This window comes from Notothenia coriiceps, unplaced genomic scaffold (assembly GCF_000735185.1).
Source record: "Notothenia coriiceps isolate Sejong01 unplaced genomic scaffold, NC01 NC01_scaffold00036398, whole genome shotgun sequence".
Taxonomy (NCBI): Eukaryota; Metazoa; Chordata; class Actinopteri; order Perciformes; family Nototheniidae; genus Notothenia; species Notothenia coriiceps.
Genome location: NW_011369099.1, coordinates 141,579 through 163,128, shown reverse-complemented (window position 1 = coordinate 163,128; position 21,550 = coordinate 141,579). Strand labels below are relative to the sequence as shown.

General features: G+C 39.6%; 2 protein-coding genes across 2 annotated transcripts; both read left to right on the top strand.

Annotated features, from left to right (window-relative positions):
* The first annotated feature begins 6,010 nt into the window (after window positions 1-6,010).
* On the top strand, window positions 6,011-17,102 carry LOC104963679 (sodium-dependent lysophosphatidylcholine symporter 1-B-like). The gene is made up of 14 exons (XM_010792297.1): window positions 6,011-6,239; window positions 7,658-7,786; window positions 8,315-8,439; window positions 10,730-10,853; window positions 10,939-11,017; window positions 11,372-11,514; window positions 11,601-11,691; window positions 12,392-12,507; window positions 12,736-12,819; window positions 14,191-14,274; window positions 14,375-14,487; window positions 14,589-14,732; window positions 14,956-15,132; window positions 15,345-17,102. Exons 1-14 carry the CDS (start codon window positions 6,156-6,158, stop codon window positions 15,385-15,387), a joined length of 1,536 nt encoding a protein of 511 aa, XP_010790599.1. The 5' UTR covers window positions 6,011-6,155; the 3' UTR covers window positions 15,388-17,102.
* A 677-nt stretch (window positions 17,103-17,779) lies between these two features.
* LOC104963678 (uncharacterized) lies at window positions 17,780-21,383 on the top strand. The gene is made up of 8 exons (XM_010792296.1): window positions 17,780-18,265; window positions 18,351-18,463; window positions 18,538-18,644; window positions 18,720-18,894; window positions 18,976-19,090; window positions 19,165-19,244; window positions 19,346-19,434; window positions 20,400-21,383. Exons 1-8 carry the CDS (start codon window positions 17,822-17,824, stop codon window positions 21,266-21,268), a joined length of 1,992 nt encoding a protein of 663 aa, XP_010790598.1. The 5' UTR covers window positions 17,780-17,821; the 3' UTR covers window positions 21,269-21,383.
* Window positions 21,384-21,550: the final 167 nt, after the last annotated feature.

Sequence of the window (21,550 nt, the reverse complement as noted above, 5' to 3'; positions counted from 1 at the left end):
TATAAATCTATTCCACAGCAGCCAATCCCACTGCACCAGCAGGAGGGGAATTGCATGGTAGTTTGCAATGATGTGAAAATAGCGTGTTTACTTGCAAACCAAATCTCTGCATTGGCATTGGTACATTGTTTGTGTGCAATCAGACAAGTGTAGTCCTTTTTAATATCCAACATAAAATTCAGCCACAAAAGTTTGCATGTAAACTAGGTACAAATCGATACAGTGTTTTCAAAGAATTGATACAATATGAAAAAAACAATATATCGCAATCACTCAAGTGATCAATTGTCTCTTGCACCCCAAACTTGCCATCATATTGTGTGCACATTTTAATTTGACTGAACTCTTTCAGGCCTACTTTTCCATGTTGGCTTCAGAGTTCAGATGCATTTGAAGTATCAGTTTTAGGAGGCTTTACGACATTCAGAAAGAGAGATAGTCACCCCAATGTGATTTGGGAGTTATTTGACTCGCAGAGCAATGATCATAGCCTGCATGTGGATCCTGTAACTTCACATCCCGTAATTACACAGCGGAGGAACCCTCAATCTGCTATGTTGGGAGTATTTCATCCCTGCCAAAGAGAAGAAAGAAAGAACTTTGGGGCTATAAAATTCAGATGAGGCCCTCCTCCTCCTCCATCTCCTCTCTTTGGTTCCGTCATTACAACTTGGAGACCTTTTCCTCAGGAGGGACATTGTTGGGGTGACAATACTTAACACCAACAATAGCCTGCTCCCCAAGTCATCTCCCATCTTAACTTCAAGTACCCGCCATTGTCCTTTATTGCTATAGTAGCATATGTGTGAGGATGGTAAAGAGGGGTGCGGGGGGTTTGGATCTACCTCAGCAGAGTCCTCATGTAGTCTGCAACACCCACTCGTACGCCTGAAGAATATGGGACACAATGCAGTGCAGGAATTTGGATGTTTTTGGGCACTGGGTGGGGAATTGTCCCCATGTGCTATACAAGGGGGTGTCCTCCTGTTCCCCACGACCTCTGCGACACAAGGACCCTCTAACCCTGACCTCTCACCTTCTCCACCCATCTCAAATAATACAAGCTGTAGCAAAAGTGGGACCAGTCACCCAGAGCTCAGTGAAAAGCCCGAATGCAGATGAGAAAGATAAATTATTCACACAAGTGTTATTGCTCCCCAGGGATGTAACACACCGTATTCTGACAACCCCCCCCCCAAATTACCACGAGAGTGTGATCAGCGGGGGACCAGCTTTACCTGCTACCAACCAACACAACAAAGATCTATATCTAGCAATGCATGCATTTTCAAGCTTTTACTGTAGATGTTATCACAGCTTTCGTTTCCTCCTCAGCAAAGTGCTGTGTTACAGAAAATAGCATTAAAATATGATTACAGTCTAATTTCCTGACCTTGTTTAGCATTATATTATACATGATGTGGTTAATTTGAGTTTGTTGTAAATGAAAGACATTCTCAAACCAGCAATACATTGGTTTCTTACACATTTGCAATGGTAAGGTTTACATCATATGGCTTCACAGCAGTTTAAATCAAACTGAGAACAACATATAACGTGCTGAAACAAATAATTACTTTCTGTGAAATACTAACATGATTACAGCTGTTAGAGAGAGCTACATCCCTGAGTTGTACCAAGACCGCACTGCAGCACACATGGAGTGAGTTAGACTGCCACCTGGTGATTGCTGTATGTAAATAACTGTTTACTCACATCTTACTGTGGAATTACATGTTGGTAGAGGAAGTGTTTCCTTAATTTTTTTTGAAGTAAGACAATGTTAAAATACTCCAGAACATGTAAAAGGTGTGCATTCAAACAATAATAAAGAAGTGTTATCAGCAACTTCAATAGTCAAAAGTGCAGAAAAATGGCCCCTCAGAGTGTCATTTTATTATCATTGGTGAGTGCATTTACTATAGTACTATGTACTACTTTCAGATGCAAAAATGTAATCAGTTTATCAATGATGATGTATTATAATGTAATCTACCCAGCAGTGTATAAGTTAATAAAATAAGCCACACCTTTACAATTATATAAGATAATGAAAACATATATATTTATATAAAAATTGCCATTCTGCTAAATTACTTTTAACCCTGGTGAGTAACGTTACACTGTGGTATTACTTTACTGTTGCTGGTACTGATAGTTATCACTACAATACAGAGAACTTCATTTTTTGTTTTGTTTTACTGTACAATATTTAATTTCACATTCTGTTCTTGTATATTTTATTATTTGTATTAACATGTATATAGACTCCTGCATTTACTTGGCCACTTACAAAATGAGAATCTGCACACAATATCATGGCAAGTAGGGGTATAACAAAAAATGTATACACTCAATTGATCGCAATATTTAGTTTTGTGATATTGTATCAATTCTTCGAAAACACTGTATTGAGCTTGTTTATTTTATGTTGGATATTAAAAAGGATTTGTTTATTTAGCTTTTGCTTTTTTTATTTCTGACATGCATTTCATCTCCATTACTTCTACGTTGGTTTTATAACATAAGCTGCACTATTTGATTCTACTGTTTATTTTTCTTATTGTTTTGTGTACATAACTATGTTGCAATATCGGAGGAGCTTTGGTCTGCCATTTCTACACTGTAGCTACTGTGCATATGACAATAAAGCCTTTGAATCTTCAATATATTAACCTGTGAAATGAAATTGAAATACTCAAGTAAATACTCAAAGAACAAATATCCTAGAATAATACCCAAGTGCGGTATTTTTATTCTGCCAATGCATGGCCAAACTCCAGACATTGTAACAAAACAAAGATAAATATCAGATTAACACATGATCATCGTAGATCAGACTGTAAAGGATCCGCTAAACATTGAATGCAATTGTTCAGTATTAACAAAATAGTTACAGATACTTCTCTCCTTTCTATTACTGAGGTAATTGTTCTAATTGGCTCCACAACCAGTTTCTAATGGTCACATGAGATCAGTATTGTACACTGTAACAACTTTCCATTTTATATATATATTATGTTTGAATGTGTGTTTTCAAAAATGTGAATAACACAGAAGAATACAACTTCTTACATATTTGCATACAGCCCAGTTCTTTGTGTTGTTATATTGATGACCAACAGATGGCGCCATGGTTGAGGCTTTAAACTGTATGTTTACTAAAGAGGTCCCAACAGTTGATATCTTTGGGCTCCAGGTGGCATTTGACTTGTGTATTTCCATTTATGAGACTGTACATTTGCCAACTTTTCAGATTGTTTACTCTACTTTAGTTATCCGTTAGCTTAAAATGATTGTTCATTGTCTAGATGAGAAGTTGACATATAAATCATATGATGACATCACCTCTGGGATGCCCAAACAATATCTGTGTGCTGGGTCCGTTGCACTATTTGCCCTGTGGCCACTGACTAATAAAATAATGATCATCCTTTTTGGATAAAACCGTCTTTGAACTCCTGTCTAGGCCTCCAGCAGCACAACAGTCACTAACATTAGGAGGCCGGCTGGAGAGTAGTGCACAACCACATAAAATATTGTATCCAGGTACAACTCAACATTACGTAAAGTTGATGAAACAAAACCGTATGTAACACAAAAACACAGATTTTCCATGAATGTATACGTGATGATAATTCAACAATACAATATATCATATAACCTAATTATTTATTTTTGTTTTTACGATTTGCTGCTCATACTTAGATAACTTCAGTTACCGTGACTCTAATTCAGGGAACAGGACTTTTTCTCATACTAGAGTATTTGAAGAGTCCACCTTTTTATCTTCAGATTTAATTTTAATCATTGAAAAAACCTTAAATCCACACATTTGTAATGTCTCAACAGCAAAGATACCTAAAATGTGCTAACATTAAGGTAGTGTTTATATACCAGACTAAGTTACCTCTTAGTGTACTGAGTTTAGCAAGGGTGTGTTTTATTTCTCGGCTAGTCCTGTAAGAGATCAAATGTGTCGCAAACCTCTAGTCAATAAAGTTTTAAGTGGAAATGTATCACATCATATTTTCGCAGTTCCTCTTGTCTGATCTTGCCAGTGAATATCCCCAAAAAAGCAATGTTCTTAGTTGATAACGTTTTTTGTGATGTGAAGCTTAAACAAGAATCTATGCTTTACTTTTCTGAAATGTTTACCTTTTTTTTATCACAATGAAAGCTTTGTTCAAGAAGTAGGTGAAAGTAAAAGTATGGACCTTAAGTGCTCAAAGTAACTAATTTACACAAATTGTAAATGGATGGCAGTACGTCCACTGTTGCAGGATTAAGATGTTTTCTGCTATTGGATGTCATGAGACTAAGTAAATTCCCCACAACTCCATAAAACCAACCCTGGGGACTTAGTTTCCCTGTGGCTGTTTGCAAACTAAAACGAGGGGGAAACCAGTGGGAGAAAAAACTGCTATGTTACTAAGCAAAAACACTGTAGTCGTGTTTGAAAATGTTTGTGAGTATTTTGAGGCTCAATTGCTGCTGTCTTAAGCAGAGTCTTAAAAAAGAGATTATGTAATCAATAAACCAGATAAATAAAGGTATGTTATGAATGATTACTGTTAACATATTGTTTTTTAGTCTCTAAAAAAAAAGGGAATTCCTTTTATTTTAATATATATATGAGTTATAAGACACACTTTTTCTGGATTTGCCCTTTACTTTGTTTTTAAGGATTTGGTGTAGTCATATTCTTTGTGTTTCATCTTCATGTCTTAAGTGCTTAAAGTCCTCATGCAGTTGACCTTTCAAGGTTAAATGGAAACAACAGTGTGTCAATGCGTCTTATTTGAAGCGTCAAGTGTCTCAAGACGTGGCTTTGCATTGGAGCTTTGAATTGGTCGTGGTGATGAATGACAGAGGTAAAAAAAAAAAAAAGGGACAGATGATTAAATATGAGAGGAAAGAAGGGAAGGCTCATTTCCTTTTAAGCTGATATATTTTATATTTATATGCAGTAGCTAATGTGACCTGCAAACGTATTTTAGTAGCACAGGGGTGGGAAAGGAAGGGGTGGCATCTGGTTTCAGAAAAGGCCCAATATGAAACACGCTTACTGCCAAGATAAGATATCACCCTCCACTAAAATAGTTTGTCCCGTATATCAAAATACTGAAATAAAATCAGCAAGAAAGGTTGTGTCACAATACAGTAAAGTCCAGTATGTTTTATTTAACTTTTGATAATTGATGAATGATAATATGCAGCGTAAAACTCAGCATGCGTCGTATAAAAGTTAACATGAAGACAGAAAATACATATAACTCATAATTGTATTCAATGGTCTTTGCACGTTTGGCACTGGTATTGAAATAATAAAACGTACTGAAGATCTTTAAAAGCGCAAAGACAGCTGTAACACCCTATAGATGAGAGGTTATCGACCAAGCATCATGCTGACTGTGTGTGTGTGTGTGTGTGTGTGTGTGTGTGTGTGTGTGTGTGTGTAAAGAGAGATTATATATAAATAAAGTGAATCAAGTAGGTGATTCAGTGGGATGTCATCACTGTTGTGAATCTATTTAGTCACTGAAGTTAAACTCTCACTTCAAATTGTTTGAATTGCTTCTTTTTTTTGCACTGCACTTACACATGTATTTGTAATTGCTTCAAACAATCCAATAAGAAAACTAAACTAAAATGCTTAGGTTTTATCAAAAAGAAAAGTGTGATTTATAGTCATTTGCTGCTCGCTGCTGCATTCAAGGCGCTTCGTAGGGTTATTTTTTCCCAGTTACCGGTTGAAACAAAAAACATCAACCATTATAAATACAATTCTATTTTGTTGAAACAGTAGCTTACAGATAGATTAAATATATTCTAAGGCTATTATTTATTTGACAAAACGTATACCAAGGTTTGCGTATAGCTTAGTAAAAAGGGATATGTAATCACTTTCTTATCACCAAATGTTAACTAAAAGCATCACCGCCGCTGAAGCGAACATGCGATGTTCACGTCAGACATTTGGTGACGTAGCGTAGTAGAAGCAAGCACGAGGGACCTGGCTGCTTGACTGACTCATACATCAGAACACTGCACTAGACTACACAAGGCTGTGAAGCGGCTTCTTTCTTCTGACAATGATTAACATCACGATATCTTAAAAATACTATAAATTACTTGATCTTCTTGAAGAAGCAATGGCGAGAGGAGAGGGAGCCGAGCAGTACGCGGCGGGTTTACTATCAGTCAAACCTATAAATACAGAGGTCAAGACAGCAAAGGTAAGATAAAACATGTATACTTAATTTAATGTTTTATTTTTAAAAGATGCGTAGCCATGTTTTACTGAGAAGGCGCCGCTACAGCCTTTACAAAGGGCGCCTAATTTGAAAGTAACGTCTAGTACCTTCCATTACTTCCTTTCCGTTTTTCAAAATCTCCCCTGGCTCCTCGGTGTTTGAATTTCACCCGGTTTGTCCATCTGTCTGCGGACAGCTGCTCTTCAGTGCGACATACCGATTTTAAAGGGACCACGTCTTCATTAAACTTGCCCTTTTAGACATTTGATTTTAACCGTAGGCATAGAGTCAGCAGTGATGAATAAGGACAGATGTGCCGCACAGCGTGACGTGTTACATATCCTCCAGAGCTGCATGATTAAATTGGGTTAAGAATCACAAAATAGGTGTTTACAAAATTGAGATTTATGTTAAATACGTTTTTGTGTGCTACTACACAGCAGATGTACTATTCTTTTAACAGCAATATCAGATTGACATGAGCATGAATGATCTAAGGTTACCTACTTTTGAATGCCATGCCTGAGGGTATTGAATAAATAAGTCTCATATATTTCTTTATATATGACAGAAAATTAATTTCAACTGAGTTAAGACATTTTTTAGATCAAAACAATTTAATTAAAGAAATACTTGTAATTTGGCTTTAGATACCTCTATAGATACACCTATGGAAAATATTAAATGTTGTTGAGGGATCATCAAAGGTTGTCTATAGTATTTCTTAGTTGGGTTTTATTTTCACACAATAAACGGGCCAGCATAGGTTTGTTACATTCAAGCCTTCCTGATTTGTTAATGCAGTGGTATCAACTTGCTCAAATCATGAGGGGATGCTGCTTTTACTGTGGAGGATGTGAGTCCTGATGTAGAGATCCCCTTGCTGACATCATCAGACCGCTGCAGGTGATTGGCCGTGGCCGAACGATGGGATGAGACTCTAAGCTGTCTGCTGACTGTTGGCTACTCAGCATGAAATGTTACACTACCTCCAACATCCTATCGCTAGAGCCAATGGACACGCGGGAATGTAGTGTGAGTTTGTGCGAACTGCAGTAACCTCATACGTTCACGCCTCTGGGATTTTCTCTAATCTGGCATTCTGAGCAGCGGGTTGAGGGAAGTTAGCCAATCTGACTCACTTGTGGTTACAAGCTGTTTATCACGGCATAAATTATGGGAAGAGTTTTGGACAAAAGGATGGATGAAAGTAGCTGAAGCAGAAAACAAGAGATGTAATAAGCTCCAGAGTACAGAAGAGAGCTGGAGATAATGATCACGTAGCACGCCACTGCCAATCTGAATTTATAGCTCCTCATTGTTTACAGATGCAAAAGCTGTTATAAAGCCAAGTTAAGGACATTACGCTGACTCTGTCCCTCCCTTTCTTTGTCTTCCAGCCAAAGGACCAGAGAAATCGTCTGTCTGTGTGGAACAAACTCTGCTATGCCATCGGTGGGGCTCCCTACCAGATCACAGGCAGCGCTCTGGGCTTCTTCCTGCAGCTCTACCTGCTGGATGTGGCTCAGGTGATGACACGAACCACACCAAATAGTGAAATCACACTTTCGGGACGGTTCCGGGAGGATGGTGAAAAAAGTTAGTCGAGAGCCCTGGTCTGAGCTATAAAACAAATGTTTTTCTTGCAAATATACAGTCTCTTTGAATTAGTTTGGAAAGGCAAACACTCGTGTAAGAGGAACAAGTGTTAGGAATGCATTTTTTCCGTAGGTCTGCTTACTGATTAACTCCAAGGCGGAAGCTTTTGTTCGCTCTCCTCAGCTTTGTATCAGTTTAACAGTCTCCCTCCCTCAAGTAGCCGTTCAAGCGAATTAACCTTGCCCCTACTGCTTTGTTACTCAATTAGCAAATTATACTTTTCCACTGTAGGACCTAAACTAAAGGCGTTCAGCTCAAGAGATGAGACCTTACAGTGGCTTCGAATTTACTTAAACAAATGACACAGTTAATCAGAATCATACTCCGTGCCATATGAGGTAGCATTTCCTCTCTGTTTTGGTTATATGACTCACTCTTTTCTCACTTTCTCACTGTAGCTGGATCCCTTCCATGCCTCTATAATCCTGTTTGTAGGCCGGGCCTGGGACGCGGTCACAGACCCCACAGTGGGTTTCTTTGTGAGCCGGAGTAGATGGACAAGCATCGGCCGCATGATGCCCTGGTAGGTATTTGAATGCATTTATGACAAGTTCACATAGCGAAGAGGATATGAAGAGATAATAAGGACATATTGAAAATGAGTGCACAAGATATTGAATTGTGTGGCAAATGCACAGAAAAAGCCAGCTCATGAGCTGTGGGCAGTAACCATGGCAACAAGGTTGAATTGGCTCGTAATGAGTTGAAGCAGTTTGAGAATATAGTCGGTATGAAACACTGCATCACATCCGTGTGACGCACCCTGAAGCTAAGGAGTAACCATCCTAATGCACAAACATCAGCATTTCCTTCATCTTCATGTCTTTCTGGATCCAGCTGTGTGCTTGAATCCAGCAGCCGTTTTTACTGTCAGTCAGGACGATTGGGTTTCACTTTTGAATGGATAGGCTTTTGAGCTTGTAGCTTATTATGTACAAATTTAATCGCTCTACTTGTTCGCTTGCTAAAAGTGTTTTTCTTAACTGCCTTTTTCGATGCATTGCTGCGTTTCTTTGTGCTTCAGAGAAATACAGAGATGGCACAATGTGTACTCCCACATGCCTGTAGCGGTCACGTGTGTAACAACATCACAAAACTGTACAGGGTACCTTTTCGTTTCCTGTGTGTGTATAAAATCTGCTATTAAATTATATTAAATGTACATTTCCTATTTGAACCACGATTACATAATCAAAAGCATGATATAGATCAAATAGCTGGATGGAAAGGTTTGCTTTGAATCTGGGGGAATACATCCAATAATTCAGTCACAATAAAGCCAAAATGCCGCCTCTTGTATTTCTATGAAGCAGTAGCTGATCTAAATACTTTACTGGCATCTCTCTCACTTGACATCTCAGAGATATCTTGAGCATCATCGTGGCTACAGAAATGCCGGCTGCGCATGTAGTCGTGTTGCATGTGTTTCGAATTGTTGGGGGAGGGGAGTTAACCGGCTTCTGCCATTGGTCAAACCCTCAACACACCATCAGCTCAAAGCAATAGGGGTGTGTCGTGTGTGTGCTTGATTTCCTAGGAGGGGTGCGAAGTGCAGAGAGGTTACCTTGGGTCAAGAAGCATGCTGGGTTGAAATAATGAAGGTCATTGTTAAAATAGGGTCGTGTGCATGATCCTCTTTGGCTCGTGTAGCTTTTTAATTTGCAGAGGAACAACGAGTCATAGACAGGAAAGGTCTTGTTTTACATCCTCATCTGTTCTTCCTCTATGTGCTGAACATGTTTTATAAAGATCTTGTGGCATGGCACTAGAATAGGACACTAAGTATAGTCTGAATTTTACCTCAAGGTCATTTCCTGTGCTTAACTGACCTCAAAATGTGACACAGAAAGAATCTGTTCAATCAGCCATGGCAGTCGGCGAAACAGTCGCAAATTGGCCTCAATTTCCAGATAAATGAGCTCTAATTAGCCTGATTCAGTCAGACGTTAGAGGCAATAAGGAGGTGCTTTCTTTGCCATTTCCCACGTGTGTTCACACCAGAAGGGGGGTGGGGGTTTCATATGACCACGTGAAATGTATGCAAAGAAAGTCAGGCTGGTTTTGTCATCGACAAATCTTCCAGCTTTCTTTTCAGCTAATTGTTTGGTCAATCCAATGTCAGACAAAAGAATCAATTAAAAGTCACAATTATGGATTCCAGGAGCCCGAGGGACCTTTTTTTTTTTGGCTTTGTCTAGAACCCAAACGTGTTCAATATAACACAGACTGGAACCAGAGAGTATTCATAGTTTTGAATAAATAAAAAAAAATTGGTTTCAAAATATTTGTATAGTCTGTTAACGTAATGTTTCTCTTTCCAGTATGGCAGCAAAGCCCTAAAAGTAGGCTTGTTTCAAAAGAAAAACCGATGATATCCTCATGTTTACAGGGAGTTAATGCTGGACTGCTGTTTTTGAAAACAGTTTCTGAAGTGGGACCAGCTTCTCGGCCCGAGGTCAGCTGGAGCTCAGGGAAAGTCTGAGTGGGGTGAGAGCGTTCTCCCAGCTCACCCCACTCTCCTCCTGCAGCCCACACTGAGTCCTTTTTCCAAACACGAGCTGCAACAAGGCAGGATTAGGGGGATTATTCACAAAGCGTCAGGGACAGAGTTGAAAAGAAGTGGCTACAAACACGGAAAAGGCAGAGTAAAGCTACAGTAACAGTTGGGGGAATTTTTTAAATCGCAGGTTGTGCACTTTTTCAAGATATTGTTCCAAAAACACACATTTGCTTATTAAAGACAAATGTTTATTTTCTTTAAATGTGCCTTTATCATACTGTCCCCTAACAATCCTCCACCCTTCTCTTCCCAGGATCCTTTGCTCTACTCCGTTTGCGGTGCTGACGTACTTCCTGATCTGGTACGTGCCTCCATTTGAGGAGGGGAAGATCGTCTGGTACCTGATCTTTTACTGCCTCTTCCAGTCCATGCAGACGGTTAGTAGTTTTTGTTGACACTCCCCTGCACTTAGTTCCCCTCGGCCCAGTGTGTACACTAACCTCGCTGCGTTTGTGTTTGCAGTGCTTCCACGTGCCATATTCAGCCCTGACCATGTTCATCACCACCGACCAGAAAGAGCGGGACTCTGCCACTGCTTATCGTACGTCCGCTCACGTTTCAAGATTCAAGGCTTTATTGTCATTTGCACATTAGCTGCAGTGTAGATATGGCAATGAAAATCTTAAGTCACAGGCTCCTCCAACAGTGCAACATATATACATATATATAGGACATAGAACAAATAAAACAGATCAAATAGTGCAAGAGAATGTTTGGGTAAAATACAAATGAAATATAAATAGTGCAAGAAGAGTCTATATACAAGTCAATTGAATGATTTATTAGATAAAGAATTAGCAAAATGCAAACAGATGAATGTTTATGGATGTCCTTTAAGAAGTCCAGGTGATGTGTGTTGTGGTTCAGGCGCTGACCTTCTCTCTGTTGCTCTCAGGTATGATGGTGGAGGTGCTGGGCACCGTGCTGGGCACAGCCATCCAGGGACAGATAGTAGGTGGCGCCTCAAATTGTCCCGACCCTGATGAGCTCGAAAGCAGTAACTCAACCATCCCAACCGGCTATTCACTGGAGGAAACGGTGAGTTTCTCATGTCTTCTGCATTGTGTCACATCATGAATGATAATAAAGTTTGGAAAAACTAACGCTGTGTTTTTTATCTCCAGAAACAAGCATACCTTATTGCTTCAGGCGTCATCTGTATCATCTACGTCTGCTGTGCAGCAGTCTTGTTTCTGGGTGTCAAGGAGAAAAAAGGTATGAATCTGAAATACCACAAGTTCTCCATTGCCCAATGCCAAAGCTGAATATTTGTAATATTTTAAAATCAGATCTGGGATAAGAGACGCATAACTAAGATGGTTGTCAGACTTGAGTCGTGATTGTGAGGACTTTTGACTCAACATGACATCTTTTATAAAATAAAATAAAAACTAAGTCTGCATTTTAATGACGAGCCCTATGACCTGGAACGAAAGTTGTCTTCTGCTAATGAACTGTTTATTGTTCTGGAAGATGTATATACTCTGAATGAATCCAACAGAAGCAAACCACATTGCGTAAGCAGGAAGGAAAGGTCCGTCAGTGCAAACCAACAGATCATCTTCATGCTAAGTGTTTCTGAAAAAGCAACCGATTGGTCAGAGGAAAACTAACCAAAACAACATGATTACAGTATTTAGCTTTGAAAGGTCTTTTGAAATGAATGAATTCAACATTAAAACGTTAGTTCTGTTAATTGAACTAATTAAGACATTCGTGAAGGTTAAGAACAGGCCCTCATAGCCAAGATTTGAGTCTGAGTTTGAATGTGTTGGCCACATTCTGTCAGACACCAACTCTCTAAAGAAAAAGTGTATCACACCACGATGTCTCTGCATGGTGATTCAAATCCTGATGGAAAATCTTTCTAGATGTCTTTATATTTTTTTCTCCTCTCCTTCATATCTAATTATAGATAACGGGCGAAAGAAAACACTACTCACCTTCCGTCAGGGCATCTGTCTGGTGATGAGTCACGGACCGTACGTCAAACTGGTCATCGGCTTCCTCTTCACCTCTCTGGCCTTCATGGTAATATTTAGTTTCCCTATGTGTATACTTTCATGCATGGGAGGGTACATGTAGCTTAGCTTAGCATAAAGAAATGGGCAGCTACCTGTCAAAAGGTACAACAACAACACCTTGTGCTCATGTCAACATTAAACAAAAACAATATAGAGTAATCTTTCTAAAATGTGAAACCATTCGTTTAATGGAACTATACATTTCATAAATATGACTTCCTTTGGTTTTTTTCAGCTCCTGGAGGGAAACTTTGCTCTTTTCATCACCTACTCTCTGGGCCATAGGAAACACTTCCAAAACATTCTCCTAGTCATCATGGTGAGTGTTTTCTAGTTCTACTGAAGGACTGTTTACCCCGAGGTGTTGTTTGGGCTCCTGGGAACCTGTCTCCCTGTCACACACTCGCCTGGCGTTAGCAGGACATGGAGAGAGAGACAGGCCCACAGTGGGGCTTTTGTTGCCCTGGCGCTTCCTCACTCCCACCATGGGAACGGCCACCATTGGTTGCGACCTTCTCTCGCTGCTTTCTGCTCTGCTGCTTTCCCTCCGATTAGGAGTGGAAACATTTTTGGGCACCATGTATCATATTCGGAGAGATGGGAGTAAGGGGAGAAAGGACATATTTTCCATTGTATTCGCTCACAGTTAATGTTTCCCAGTGCTAAGCTTGTTCTTGTGTGGTCATTTAACAGCGGTTGACCAAGTTTAACCTGGAGGTCAAAGGTTTTCCTGCAGGGTTAAGTCAAGAACACACAAAGCATATTGTACCCTTGTCCTAATCCTCCCATGGTCACTTTATTCTTTCCAGTTCCCACATTTTCTATACTTTTAATGAAGCCAGGTTCAACATTTGATTGATTTTATTGCTGAATTAATGTTAGCATTAATCCATCGTGCCCAGAACTGCAGCTAGGTGTTTAGTTACATCAAAGTCTTATAGCACTGCAAGTCCAACATGCGGCTCTGTCTTTTGGATAATAATTGTTTTTGTAGATAAATCCACCAATATGTTTACTATTTCATGATTTACACACAGATTTCTCAAGGTGTTAATTTGTATGTTAATATTACAAAGGAAAATGCATTTATGCAAACAAAACCATTAGGCCCCTTTTAAACAAAGACATTGACAAGTGTTGGTACACTATTATTATATGTATATTTCTGGTTTAAATATAGTATTTATGACTACAACTACAAAAAGCCATATTCCCACACTTGACAGTAACATAGTAAAACTTCAACATCTACCACAATACAAAATATATGAGCTCAGTGTCCTCAGTGGCACGTCTTATCTCAATTATAACAATAACCAAGTGAGTGAAACATTGGCAATCATTACTGTGACTCCAAGGTTAAAGTGTTCCTGCAACATACAACATGTTTATATTATGTGCAACAATGTCAGAGAAAAGCCAACTATATATTTTTTTGTTGAATCAAGATAAAGAACAACAACCTAATCTGTATGGCCTCGAGATTTAAATGCCTCTTATCTTTCTTCCTGATAACGCTAATCCTACAACGATAAACAGCTTCATCTGGCTGAACAATTCCAGATATATTAGTCGTTTTTATTGTTAAAAATCAACGTTGTACATAATTTAATATTTTTGCAAGCATTCGTAATGAGATTTAATAAAAACAGCCAAACTCATCATTCTGTGTCATATTTTGTTTTTCCAGCTATCAGGGACTCTAACCATCCCGTGGTGGCAGTGGTTTCTGACCCGCTTTGGAAAGAAGAAGGCGGTTTACTTTGGCATCTCTGTGAGTAAAAAAACATCTTATTTTAGGCACAACAAAGACATTCATTCAAAAAGGATGCAAGTGTATGGATTTGCTGACATCCTCCTGTCTTTTTCTATAGTGGGCCGTACCCTTCATGCTCCTCATCGTCTGCATCAAGAGCCACCTGATCATTTCTTACTTGGTCTCCGTGGCGGCAGGTGTGAGCGTGGCGGCAGCTTTCCTCCTGCCTTGGTAAGCACGAGTTATACTACAAAACCCACACCATCCATACGCAGATATCGATATGTTGTTGTTGTTGTCCCAAGTTTCCCTCTAAACGTTGTGTTTTCCAGGTCAATGCTTCCTGATGTCGTGGACGACTTCAAGGTCAGAAACCCAGACATCCACGGCCACGAAGCCCTCTTCTACTCCTTCTACGTGTTCTTCATTAAATTTGCTTCGGGAATGTCTCTGGGTGTCTCTACGCTCAGTTTAAAGTGAGTTCAACACCTGTAGGATGATTCTCACATACATTTTTATCCTCACTGTCACCCCTGAAAGCTAGTCTGTCTCCAACACTAAAAGAGATTAGCTCCATGTTGGCGCTCATCAGTCTGGTGATCATGTGGTCGCCAATCCCATAATCCTTTCCCTAACAGTGTTTCACAACTGTTTTCACATCAGCTCAACATTTCTCTCTTTATCTACATTTGTTCGCAGATTTGCGGGCTATGTGACCGGGAGCTGTGTACAACCTGAGGCGGTCAGTTTAACCCTGAAGGTGCTGGTCTCTCCTGTGCCTGTGGCCCTTATAGCTGTGGGACTTTTGATATTGAGGACCTATCCTATTGATGAAGAAAGGAGGCAGGGCAACCAGAAGCTACTGCAGGAAATGCTGTAAGTGAAATGCACACGGAAGCGCTCAAAACACAGAAGAAGACGTTTTTGCACGCTGTAAACAAACTTCATGGATGCTAAATTGAGTTCCACTCTGTAAACCTGAGCTACATTTAAATGAAACCTTTTTAAAAAACTGTTTAGCTCCGCTGTTTATTCAAGCTAGCCAAGTCCTTTGTGAGTAACTTGTGTGTTTTTGCATCCTTTAACAGGGACTCCGAGTCTGAAACTTCAGTGCTGGGGAGTGAGGTGTAGCAACAGCGGAAGGGCCAGACACCACAGCTGCTTTAACCTATTTGCACAAAACTGTCGAGGGACACGACCACCAACTATCTGGACTAACAGAGAGACCACAGACCACAGCTGCTGCTGCACAAACATCCTCAGCATTAAGGCTCCCTGCAGCGGACCACACAGGTTTACATCGCCCTCTAGTGGCCGGTCCGGGGCATCTCTTGTGTTGTCCTTTATCTCCAGCTGTGTCCCAATTAAATATGCCAAAACTTAAAGTTACAATTTGTTCTATTTAAAGGGTTTCTTACATTGTTTAACTGACACACAGCACAGTCCATCTTTTAAAGAACTGCACAGTGAAATCATTATCATTTATTATAAGAAACCCTTTTTTAGTTTTGTATTCAATAACTACAGCTTTTATAAGTGTGACTCATTGGAGTTGTAATCCTTCTATGGTGGAGTTTTACTCAACAGACTGAAATGAAACAGAGTTTCAAAAGAGGTGTGACTTTGTGTCCTGAGATGTTCCTTTATACAATGTTTTTTTACCTCCACAAGTTGTAGACAGCCTTTTTTTTTCATCAACACCGTTACTACACTCTGCTGTGAATGCAGTGCACTACATACTGAAATACTTGGTCAGAATTGGGACACAGCTTGTGATCTATAGTAGTTTATGAAGTATTTATTTGCTGGTTTACATGTTCTAACCTTCACTCGTGCAGACTGGAGTGTGATGTTACCGTTAATGTTTACAACGTCTTAGGTCACTTGTGTTTGCCTTTCCATTCAGACAGCGTGCTCTGAAGGAAACACACACGTTCAGCCCTTAGTTATGAAGGGTATACCAGCACTATCCCAGTTAGTTCAAGTTAAAAACTTGGATCTCCTGAAGGGGAAAAGGCACCTTGAGGTATGATACTATGTGTGAATCACTGCCTTACATTTTCACCTTAAATTATTAGTTGCAATGAGATTTCTGTTGAAATTCTTGCTCAGGTTTTTTAGTTTTTGCTTCACAGAATAGTTTTTCCCATTCAACCTTTTCTGTGCTTTCACATTTCAGCCAATCTCTTCTCTTCTGGTTTATTAGATCTTTCTGAATGTGCTTTCACATCGTAGTCCACTCCAGTATGAAGTCATACAGCATGTTCTCCCCTCCCAAAGGGAAGGGAACCATGATTTTTTTTAACTATTTATTTGAATGAAATATTTAAGGGATTCTTTTTTTGTTTCTTATAAAGGCACATGTTGATAATAATTTATGAACCTTGAGTGGTTAGTGATTTTCATGTCCTGTGGAGAAAACTTGAAATCAAACATCAAAATGGTGGGAAAGTGGAAAAAGTTGCTGTAATGTGATAAACATACTGCCTTCACAGTGTTACTGGTATTATTAAGATTTCATAGACACCTCTTTGAAACTTAATATATTTCTGTATCTATAATTTTCATTCTAAATTGCTCTGAGAGAGGTGAATGAAGCACATTACGTCTCTGAAGTGTTATTTGTAGATGTGTGTATAATATGTAAATACATTTCTCCAAGTTTGACCAATATATAAATCAATGAAAAGATGAAAAATGTGGTGTACATTTTTAATTTAAGTCTGTAAATAAAGTTTGTAAAAACAGAAAACTTTCTATGGGTTTGAAATATCAAAATCTAGAATATTTAACTAAATTGTTCGCATATATTTAAAAAGGAAACTGATTGGCCCATTGATAACGTTTCCTAGTTTTGAACCCTTGACAATAATGTTAATATTATGTAGTATGTCAATGTAACTGCCAATAAATAGGACATACAACATATTTACAGTAAGTATTTTTTGAAAATGAAATTAACAAAAGCTGCTCAATGATACGAACCATTATTTGGTACATTTAAACCATAGACTACATACAGATTTAAAAACATTTTTTTCTTGGAATTCAAAGAAATAAAACGTTTGAAAAAAGAAAAACGGGCCTGTGTTCACTCCGGAAGAGGATTAGGGCCACGTGAATGTATGGATCTGACCAGAAGTTTTTAATATATATAAAAATATGATTTATTTCTCAGAATTATGACTTTAATCTCAGAACTAACATTTGTTTTCACTTTTGTTCAGATTTCCAAAAAAAATCTAGTGTGGCCCCCCTCCTCTTCCGTTTTCACTGCACAACAAACGTTAAATACATTTCCCCTATTTCTCTTTAATTTATCATCTTTCTAAAATAAAACTCACTCTACTACAGTCGTTAGACACGTTTTTAAGTCACGAATAAACATTGAAACTTCCACTAGTTGCTTTTAAAGACTGAAACACCCAAATGAAGCTGAACATCGCCGCGTGCTGCCCATAGGCTGCTGATTTATCCTCGCGCCTAATTACCTCCAGCCGTGGCCGCGAGCGTCTCGTGCAGATTGAAAAGGAAAGGTAGAAGGACAGCACATTAGTTTGTTGCGATGAAAACAAAGTGTATCTATATAATGTGGAGTGTTTTATCACTTGGCATCCTCAGCTACGCACAGGACACTTATGAATCTCCATTCACCCGAAGGAAAACGCATTTTAAACAGCAACAATCCAAATCAGTCAAACATTTAACGACAGACGACAGAACACCACCCCACCGGTTACCTGCCATTCCCTCCCCATTGTCTGTACTCACTTTCGCGTTTAATCGTCCTGAGGAAAAGCTCCAGTCGGACTTTGCTTACCTGCAAGACGTTTCTGTCACCTGCTCCACGACTGACTTTGTCTTGCGGGTCAACCCAGTTTTCTACGGCCAGGGTGCCAATGCAGAGGAGCTGAGACTAGGCAGCGGCTGCAAAAGCAATGGGGTTCTCAGACCCTACGGTGACCTGCTCTTCACGTACCCTCTGACGGCGTGTGGAGCCGTGCGGGAGGTAAGATTTGTGTTGCTTGTTTCCAGTCTCTGTCCCTGCATACTCTTAACATATCAGTGTCTGACCCCCTCTTGGACTTTGACAGTCGCCCCCCGGTTATCTGCTCTACAAATTCACACTCCATTATGAGCCTTCGCCAAAACGTTTCCCAACCAGAGCGCAGCGGATCGATGTGGACATTGAATGCCGTTATCAAAGGTTTGTCTCAGCTTTTTTTCATCATCTTGTGTGTGTTTGTGGGGAAGCTCGATTTTCTATATCTCCATGTCCAGGAACCACCATGTGCACAAGCTGACCGTGCAGCCCACCTGGGAGTCTCCTGTTATGCGTAAAAAACTGAAGGGATATGCAAATGACTTCAAGATGGAGTTGATGGATGGTATGTTTAAAGAACAGTAGATTGCAGGAATAAAGAGCTTCTGGCCCCATTTTATTTGATATATTTATGTTTTAGATTTGTGGAGCACACCTGCCCAGTCACGGATGTACCAGCTTGGAAAGACGGTTCATTTCCAGATCTCTGCACCTCATCTCTCAACTGGTTCAAAACTGTACATCAATAGCTGCTATGCTTCACCATCCAGTGACTCTAAATCATCCCTCCGATACATCATCATTGGCAATTTTGGGTGAGAAAAGTGGACGGTAGTGCATTTTTAGAAAAATCTTTTGGTTTGGGTTCTTTAGTGTCATATTGTTGTTGTCCACAGCTGTATGCTGGACAGTAAGAGCGACCAGGGGGCGTCTCGGTTCGTCTCTCGGACAGACAAGACCCTGAGATTCTCCATCCAGGCCTTCCAGTTCACTGCAGACCCTGACTCCGAGGTGAGTGTGGTTTATCATTCTCTGGATTCTCCTAGTTATTCTTTAGCTGTGGCTTAACTCAGTTTCTTTTTTAGGTTAATATTCAGTGCAAGTTATTAGTCTCATCTGAAGACCCGGATCCTGCTCACAAATCCTGCACCTACAAAAAGAACAGGTGAGATTTGGCACTTTCAACTACATTTCCATTACAGGACTGTAGTCTTTCACCTGTTTCCACATGGATTGAGAATATTTGTGTTGCATTTGCCATGACAGGTGGAAGGCTCTCTCTGGTGACAAGTCCATATGTGACTGCTGTGATTCACAGTGTGTGCCCTCTAAACTCCAGAGGGCCATGACGGAAGGTTTGTCTTCTTTGTTGTTTTAAGACATGTATAGTATGCACCCATTCCTACTCGGATGTATTGGATTGTAGTGGTAACTTTAAGTGGCGCTAAACAACATGTTTGTATCACTTACAATTATCTTATGACCCACCAAAAGTGGAATGGGAGAATGGACACCCTACAGATGTTTACGTGCATTAAGACAATATCTTTGTTTGACAGCAAATGAGGCATTATAAGAAAGTGCACATTGTGACCATTTGGATAAAACCATGGGTGTTAACATGTTTTTTACAGAGGGAATTTTCGATATCTCTTTGTAACATTGCACGAATCTAAATCTAATATTTGACATGTTTTTAGGAATAAAATGAAATATATAAATCAGGATAGCGATACCCCCTCTCTACAATCAGGGTTCTTACGGTCATTACAAACCTGGAAAAGTCAAAATGCTAATTCCAGGCCCTGGAAAAGTTATGGAATACAATATTTTTCCCAAAGTTTTGGAAAAGTCATGGAAATGTAACTAAAGTTGAATCAAATATAGTTTATATTTTATCTAATCGCTGAAATAGTAATACTATAATGATAATAGATACTGTATAGTAATGAAACGTAAAATGGCATTTAACTGTCGAGGTATTTTGCTGGTGAGAGATTTTAGTTGCTTTAGCATGTAGAAGCTAGTAAGCCTATTTGATTTGTTTTAGATAGGCACGACATGTTTCATATGCAGACCTTATTTTCCTATACCATGTTAAAGTAAACCATTTTAAGAAATAAAATAAACATGCACCTAAATGTGTATTTTTGGATGTTTTTATTTCAACTCGTTTTTAGAGAAAGGCATGTTATGGAAGCAACACATCCCAAGCTCTCAAAATTGACCAGGTTATGCGAAAAATATTTTTTTAATGTCTTGCCTTAAGTTATATAAATGAAAGTGATAACACATTTCTACTTTTAACTTTATATTTCAGGTTTTTCCAGCAGTGGGTCTTTGCTGGTCTCTGATCAGCCGTACAAGACAGAAGATGACCTTCTACCAGTCGGCATTAGCGGAGTCGGCCATGTCACGATACATGACACCGATAAGCTGCACAGTCAAGAGACCCCGCTGGAAAGTGAGGATGTAGTGACTTACGACGATGATGATTACGACGAAGAGGGGTTTGAAGAGGATGAAAGTGGGTTTATCCTTCGAGTGATGCCTGAACCTGATTCAGAGGAGTTAGTATTTAGGGACAGGGTTTCAGTTGAGTCTAAGGTGAAGGATTCACATCAGTTAAAAGAGGATGAGTCAGGGTTTGGAGGGCGAGAAGAGAGTGAAGAGGAGGAGGAATTTGAAGGAGGAGAAGATGAGACCCATTGGAATCAGGAGGAGGCTGAAGTCTTACGTCATTGGGAGCAGTTGGATGAAATCTTCACATCACAAGTCGTCCCACAGAGAGAGTCACTGCTGCCGGCCTCTGAAAGTGAGGAAGAAGAGAGGAAGCGTGGAGGTGAAGAGCATGAGAAGATGATGATGGAGGAGAGGAAGCATACAGGTGGAGGTGAAGAGCATGAGAAGATGATGATGGAGGAGAGGAAGTATACAGGTGGAGGTGAAGAGCTTGAGAAGATGATGGAGAGGAAGCATACAGGTGGAGGTGAAGAGCATGAGAAGATGATGGAGGAGAGGAAGCATACAGGTGGAGGTGAAGAGCATGAGAAGTTGATGGAGGAGAGGAAGCATACAGGTGGAGGTGAAGAGCATGAGAGGAGGATGATGATGGAGTTGGAGGATGACGACAGTCCAGAAGATTTAGTAGATGATGGAAGGAGGACCTGGTATTTCCCATGGATGTAGCATTGGGTCAATGGATCGATCAGTGTTCTGCTCAAATACTGTAACCCCCATGATAGGAGGATATTCCGATTTATTTCAATAAAAAACATGAACATGCAGCTGATGGATTTGTCAATAATTAAAAACATGCTAATCAGGAACTTAAGTTCTCAATGTTTAAATTTCATTGGAAGATTTGTATTGATCTTCAACATTGATTCAAACGAGCCATGACAATTAAGAATAATGTCAACTCTGAAATGCCATAGTTTTACTTGCATATACCTGAGGCTTAAGAAAGCT

Coding starts and splice junctions, on each gene's coding strand:
- LOC104963679 (XM_010792297.1), top strand. CDS start 6,156: ATGGCGAGAGGAGAGGGAGCCGAGCAGTACGCGGCGGGTTTACTATCA. Junction 12,820..14,190: donor ACATTCTCCTAGTCATCATG/GTGAGTGTTTTC, acceptor TTGTTTTTCCAG/CTATCAGGGACTCTAACCAT. Junction 15,133..15,344: donor AAGCTACTGCAGGAAATGCT/GTAAGTGAAATG, acceptor ATCCTTTAACAG/GGACTCCGAGTCTGAAACTT.
- LOC104963678 (XM_010792296.1), top strand. CDS start 17,822: ATGAAAACAAAGTGTATCTATATAATGTGGAGTGTTTTATCACTTGGC. Junction 18,645..18,719: donor CAAGATGGAGTTGATGGATG/GTATGTTTAAAG, acceptor TTTATGTTTTAG/ATTTGTGGAGCACACCTGCC. Junction 19,435..20,399: donor CCAGAGGGCCATGACGGAAG/GTTTGTCTTCTT, acceptor TTTATATTTCAG/GTTTTTCCAGCAGTGGGTCT.